General features: G+C 45.2%; 1 protein-coding gene across 1 annotated transcript; it reads left to right on the forward strand.

Annotated features, from left to right (window-relative positions):
* Positions 1 to 3,846: 3,846 nt before the first annotated feature.
* Positions 3,847 to 6,544, forward strand: LOC139343600 (peripheral myelin protein 22-like). Its single transcript, XM_070981334.1, has 5 exons — positions 3,847 to 4,001; positions 4,769 to 4,859; positions 5,007 to 5,100; positions 5,189 to 5,329; positions 5,428 to 6,544. Exons 2-5 carry the CDS (start codon positions 4,782 to 4,784, stop codon positions 5,577 to 5,579), a joined length of 465 nt encoding a protein of 154 aa, XP_070837435.1. The 5' UTR covers positions 3,847 to 4,001; positions 4,769 to 4,781; the 3' UTR covers positions 5,580 to 6,544.
* Positions 6,545 to 6,963: the final 419 nt, after the last annotated feature.

Consider the following 6,963-nt stretch of genomic DNA (forward strand, 5'->3'; position numbering starts at 1 on the left):
AGATTTTTGATAGAGCAGCCTCACAAAGATAAGCTGCAGACACTGCCTCTTGCAGACTGAGGCCAGGTCACATTTGAGATGACAGAATCCAGGGTGCTTGTCTCTTTGCGAGTGCGTTTTGTGCATATTTATGGTCCATGTCGTGTCAACATGCTGTCTAGCGTCACTGTCATAGTGGGTGAACAGTGTTAACATGGCCTTGGAAAGTGTGCAATCCTTTAACATAGGTCTGGTTCTGGAGGGCTCCTCTATAGTTCCTCCTGCGTGGTCTGTGGGATGTTATCTGATAGTCACTAAGTGGTGAAACACAAACACTAAGAGCAACACAGACAGGCCAGTCCAGGCCTGAGGATGGGGCAGCACAAGGAAAGAGCCGTACACATCCTGGAAAGCCGAGAATGCATCTGCAAGAGGAATGTCGCTGTCTATGGTTTCAAAGCGAGCTGAGGGATGCATTTTCACCAAACAGGGTCACAGCACAAACAGATGAAACTAACCCAAGCTGTAACAAAAGCATGGAGATCTGCAGAGCAGCTGGAGTAGACTTCAAGATTTCCCAGCTGTGATGAGCCAGAGATGACCAGTGAGATGACCTGACTTTTTTTGTGTGTGTTTGGAGAGGCGTTGTCAGCTACTCCTGATGACATGTGGCAAGACTGACTTCAGAGCTTTAGTGTTTCCTCTTGTTTTGGCAGCGGCTTCCATAGGTGAAGGAGCACTGAGGCGTTCCGCCATTCCTTCATATTCCCACGAGTAAAATATGCCTGTCCAGCTGTCCTACTAAGACGTCCTCCAGGCAAGGCAAGCCAGGGTCAGATCCAAAACCACCTAATCCCTAATTGTCTCACTCTTCTCTCAGTCTCTGTTTGCTATTGGAGCTGGCAGAGTCCAACAGTCATTTGGCCACTCCTGCAGGTGGAGCCCAGCGCTGTATACCGAGACTGGGCCTGAAATGAGGATGAATCATTGTCAGGAAACAGAAGACCATTCCAGTAATACGCCTCGATTATAACACAAGTCTCGACTTGACTTTTGATGCGATGTGAGGTGAACACAAACCTGACATCATCAAAAAGAAAACCGAAAGTTAGCACTCACCTTGTCCTTAACAATGAAGCTGATCCAGAATAACTGGTGCAATTGTACATTCAGATCTAAAGTTTAACAGCCATATCAAGCCAACAGTAAAATCAATATATTATAGTTGTAGGGACATTAGAAGAATTAGAGGATCATGTCCAAACTGGAGCTATCCACGTGCATTTTCATGAAGGATGGTGTGATTTCCTATTAAAAACAGATTTTTTTCCAAAGCATTTTTTTTTAATAGCGTTACAATTTGTACTTTCAGTAAATATCAGTGAAATCACAATGACGCCACTGTGGTTATGTTTTAGGTCAGCTGTTTTGCTCGAGGTACTGCTTTAACAGCACTGTTGCTTTTCCGTGAGATTCATCTGGGGAAAAATACTCCCGTTAAAAATCCTGAAACTTTGGCAATTCCACTAACCAGCTCTCTAAAAAGCAGCTCACCTGTCTCCTGGTGAATCCATCAATGAAGCAGGGTGTGTCGGTTTTAAATTTCAGCCGCGGCCTTGTCACAATGGTCATGACTATAGTTACTGGTGAAGCTGCTCCAGCCTGTTTGCTCTGTAATCCTTCAAAAGAAGAGGAGCTGTGTGTTTTCCTTTAATGGGGGTAAAAGGTTTTGGATGGTTTCCAGTGTTATCAGCCGTGTGAAACAGATCATAACTCTCCGGTGTTATGGTTGAGCTATCACTGACAGCACAAAGTAATCAGTCAGAGAGGTTGGTGCTAACAAGCGAGCGAGGTAAAGTGTGTGAAACCAGGCACATACATCTGTTAGAGTGTCCTCACTATGACTGGGTGTGTTTCAGACTGAAATAATTGTCACAAAACCTCAAATAACAACTGCAGTTTTATAAAAAATTATTAAAAATCCAACCGCTGTGTAATGATAAGATGGGTGCGAGCTCAAGGTTTATTAAATTAAAGTTAATAAAAGTTGTAATGAAGAAAGGGTGGGGTTCCTGTAACCGTAGCTCACTCTGAGAAGCTTCATTTGCTGAGGAATGCATCACAGATGCTCCGTTACGAGAACTTCAACAACAACAGAGCAGATTTAGAATTTAAAGATACCTTTGTTGATGTTTTCTTTACATTTTTTACACTTCAGCAGGAAAAAGCAATCCAGCCCTTTCCTCCTCTGCCCTGAACATGGTGAGTAACAGGGCGGGATTATGTGTGAATCCTCCCTGACCAAAGAGGAGAGTTGGACCACTGTGACATTTTATAGACTCCACACACACCTGCTCCAGCTGGGCAGCCAGGTTTGACTTCTCCTCACCCTGCTGCTGCTGGCACTGCCCTGCACCTCACCACTGCACCAATTACATCTTCATGAACAGCACCACGTCCAGCTGAGTGGTCGGCTGGTTGTCAAAGAGCCGCCTCTCCCCCTGCCTCCTCCAGCTCTGCCGGGACTCTCGGCTCCTGCCTCACCCCGGCATCCCACAGCGAGCCTGGGCAGCAGCTTGCAGTTCCTCCCCTCGCGTGTTTACAAACACAGGCCACAGGAATCCACCTGATGAGCCAGAAACTGCAAGGAAGAGGAGAGAGTGCTGGAGGGGGCGTTAAAGCTGTGTTCTCTGACTGCAGCAGCTGATCACAATCACGTTTGGACCGGGAGGGTTTCAAAACAAGCAAATGTGTACTCGTTCCTTTGACACTGTTGTTGTTGTTGTTGTTCGCATTCTGGTTTGGTTTACAGCTTCGTCACTTGCGAGGAAATGGCCTGAGACCACAGCAAAATGAGGGATGTGGAACCACGGCAGGCTGTGCCGGGCAGTCCCTGTCACTCACTCTTCAGTCGTGGGTGCGTGGAGAGCCAGGCCGTTGCATCAATTTAGCATGACCGAAACACTGCACCGTGTTAACTCCCTTTGGCAGCGGACAAACTCTCCCTTCTGTCTGCAGACGCAGGAGTAAACAGGAGGCCTGCTTCACACGCACATACACACACACACGGGCATTCTGGGCATACCATGGGGCCTCCAGAGGGCTGATTCACATGCAAGCACACACACTATCTGGATAGAAAACTGCCAGACATGTGTGGCTTATGAAGCTCAATGTGTACATTTAAGTTCAGCCACTCAGTGAGGGTCAGTAGCGCCACTGTCAACCATCTGGAACGAGGTGAAGAGTCCTCCTGACTGTCCTGCCAGCTAAAGCTCAAGTTGTGAGGATTTCAGGTCAGTGGGGCCCCAGAATCTTTCATGTGGGTGGCCAGATGGGGCCACTTAAAATTTGAATTTCTGCTGTGTTGATGTAGAATACAGACTAGTTGTATGACAGTAAAGGAATATGCTCATCCTGCAATTAATGTGCAGTATGTTGACAGTGGACAGCTTGGGGTGCAGGATCATGCTGTTTATAGGGATCATAGAAAGATCACAGCCATAAAATACATCAGTAACACATGATTCATAAAAAAAACAGAGTACCACAGACACAACATGCCCTCACTGGAACTGAAATGTTATGTAATCGTTTTGTTTTATCAGCAGGTATGAAATAAAAGCTGTTTTTGGGGGGGGGGGGGGGGGGGGGGGGGGGGGCATAAATGCAAAGTCAGTCACACTACGTTTTTAAGGCGTTGCGGTTTGCACAGTGATACCACAGGATACTCCATCCTGCGGACTTTAGTACAATCCTGATGATAGGCTACCACAGCGAGGAGAAGGAAGAAAGGAAGAAAAAAAGGAAAGGCTTTGGAGCGGGCCTCTGGTGACGTGCAGGGCCTGCAGGGCGGTGTTCTCAGGCGGAGAAAGAGTCTGACTGGGGTGTGTGAGCCACATCTGGAATAGTAGCTACAGAGAAAGAGTCGAGAGGAGAAGATCCCCGCCGATACTTTCCCCAACTCTTCACTCCGGCGCTCCCCTTTCACGGACTCAAAACCTCTCGCTTTGCCTTTTCTTGTAAGTTGGACTTAATGTGTCGGAGTTTTTGTTTTAGTCTGTGAAATGATTGTTCTTTTTTCTTTTTTCTTTTTCCATTGACTTTGTTTTTCCACTCATGCAACAGGACTTCACCCCTGGACTCTAAATCGACTTTGGATTTACGTAAATGACGCGAAAACGCACTTAGTCTCATATGTGGCGCCTGGCTCGCTCGACTGCTCCCGCTTTAGGTGTAGATATGTTTTATATTCTCACAGCAGAGACTGAAGTGGAGAAGGTGGAGGCGCACGCATGGCGGCACTACGCTGGAATGTTTTTCATGCAGATGGGTTGAGTTTGTTTTTCCAGCAGCATGCATCGATTAGTCGTGAATCATTCTTTCGTTCACTCCTATCGACCCACAGCCAAGCTTTTCATCGTCTGGGGCTTTCTTTTTTTCAGACTCATTATGCAAACACGCCTCGTTTAAATTAACGAACTGTAATTAAATCTTGTAAATGGATCAACGCGGATCAAAAGTTCATTGAAATCAACTCGAGAATCGATTTGTACAGCCCAGAGTCAACTCTGACCATTTTTAGTACCATCGGGAAGAAATTAAAGTTCCTTCCGTCTTTCTTTCTACGTTTGTAAGCGGATACTTTCACATTGAGGTAAACATTGCGGTTGGTGCCCAAGTGAGGAAACGGCGCCATCTAGCGTCGAGACGCGCGGATAGTGGACAAGGGGGATTGGCGGGGTTGTAACTTCATGTGGATTGACTTCTTCTGTCTGTATTCTTCTAGATCTACTCGAAAAATGCTGCTCATCCTGCTCGGAGTGCTCATCTTGCACCTTATCGCCCTCATTCTTCTCATTGTGTCCACAGCAGCCAGTGTAGGTTCCACTTCTTTCAGTCTAAACTGTGAATGTGAGTAAGCTGGCACACACTCCAGCTGCTCACTGTGTGATCGTTGTTGCTGTTAAAGGGTCAGACTCGTGCTGCAGTGTGTTTAAATGGTTCTGTGTTGTTGTGTGTCCCAGGCCTGGACTGTAGGTGGAGATGGGAGCACAGATCTATGGTACAATTGCATGACAACTAGTGGAGGCTACCACTGCAAACCAGCCAGCAATGAAGGTTTGTCAGCAATCCCAGAAAACAAGCCAAAGTGATGCGTTGTGCATTCAAGTGTTTAAACTCTCGCTCTTCATCTTTTCTCTTCCAGACTGGATCCAGGCAGTTCAAGCCCTCATGATCCTGTCGATACTCTTCTGCTTCTTCTCCCTCATTGCGTTCTTGTATCAGCTGTTCAGACTGGTCAAGGGCGGACGCTTCTTCTTCACCGCCATCTTCCAGATTTTGGCATGTGAGTATGACTCGATCACATGCCGGCCGGACACACCCAGAGCAGACAAGGGTGGAGTTGCAAGATCCCCCTCACCTCTCCTGTCGTCTCTCCCTTAGGTGTGTTCGTGATGTGCGGGGCGATCATCTACACGGTGATGAGTCCGGATAATGGATTGCAGTTCGGCTATGCCTACGTGCTGGCCTGGGTGGCTTTCCCTCTCTGTCTCATCAGCGGCCTCATTTATATCGTCCTTAGGAAGAAAGAATGAGAGAAGGAGCAGAGGAGAGAAGAGGAGGGGTAGTAAGGATACCCCTTACAACAACATCGCACTGTGCCTACTGCCCACAGACCATAGACTGACATCCCAACAATACAACAAAAGTGCATGTGTCACTAACAATTGTAAACACAAAATGGAGACATTTATCACTGCTGGGGATTGTTTTTAGCTGTATTTCAGAAAGCATTATGTTCCCATCCCATGCTGAAAAATATCAAACCCGTTCACATTGTGAATTCTAACAAAGGCTGAGTGTCACTGCACATGTTTCCTGCGGTAACTTCAGAATGTGTTTAGAACGGCATTGGTGACATATTGACTTTTGTTGCATGCTGGCACCCGACTTCCACAAATCCATCGTGCGTGATAACAAAGACGAGTAATCCTGCCTTGCTTCAGTACAAAGATGTACATAGTGTCTGTGGTTTTTAGACATATTTATAACATTTTTACATACATTTTGTACATAGTGTTGTCAAGTTAACATTGTCATGCTCATTTACGTGATAGAGTTCATGTCTCTCACAAAATCATGCAGCTGTGCCAAAGAGATGTCGCTTCAAATGCCAGAGTATCAAGCTTCTTAAATGTTTTTTTTTTCTTTTTTCTTTTATGTTTTTGAGTGTCCAATGCTTTGAACCATGTGCCTTATTCAGAATAGCTGTGTTCTTCTTGAAGGAAACGAGAACATCCTCAGAGACTAAAAGTTTAAAGTTAAGAAGTGTTCATAAACTCATGAAGTTTTCCTGAATTATCATTGTACTTGATATGCCCAGTAAACCCTTTTTTTAATGCATTTTGTAATCTAGTCTTGAAAAATGGTGCTTTTTATCTACTATTCTTGAAATGTATACTTTGTGTTGCAAGTGTGTCATGTCCTGTGATTAATTTGCTTTGTACAAACCTAAGTTTGCATTTTTGACAGTATTCTTCTAAATAAACCCTTTGAAATTAATTCTACTGACTGTTGCAACGTCCAGTTATACGCATAATTACACTGCTGATGAGTGTACACATAGAGTTCACACCACACAGTGACATTTTTACATATATTTCTTGCTCAGTGGTTGTATTCTGAACTCATATTAACTGATATATTAGCTGTATGGTATGCTGATGGACTAACAAGTGCCAACCGTTGAAGACTCCTTGTAGTTTCTTGTATTCACCACTAGGTGGAGCCACGACACACAAAACAATCCCAGTACTGACCCTTCACTCACCTGAGGAAAACATCTGGGCACTGCAAAGTCTTATTTTCAGGCAAATACATTATGTTTGAATACAGATCGGCGTCTTCATGAAGGGAAAAGTACAACTCGAACAATCAAGTACAACCAAAGCTTTTGAAAAGTTACTGTTTTGCACAAAG

The sequence above is a fragment of the Chaetodon trifascialis genome, chromosome 15, assembly GCF_039877785.1.
Source record: "Chaetodon trifascialis isolate fChaTrf1 chromosome 15, fChaTrf1.hap1, whole genome shotgun sequence".
Taxonomy (NCBI): Eukaryota; Metazoa; Chordata; class Actinopteri; order Chaetodontiformes; family Chaetodontidae; genus Chaetodon; species Chaetodon trifascialis.

Coding starts and splice junctions, on each gene's coding strand:
- LOC139343600 (XM_070981334.1), top strand. CDS start 4,782: ATGCTGCTCATCCTGCTCGGAGTGCTCATCTTGCACCTTATCGCCCTC. Junction 5,101..5,188: donor CAAACCAGCCAGCAATGAAG/GTTTGTCAGCAA, acceptor TTTCTCTTCCAG/ACTGGATCCAGGCAGTTCAA. Junction 5,330..5,427: donor CATCTTCCAGATTTTGGCAT/GTGAGTATGACT, acceptor TCTCTCCCTTAG/GTGTGTTCGTGATGTGCGGG.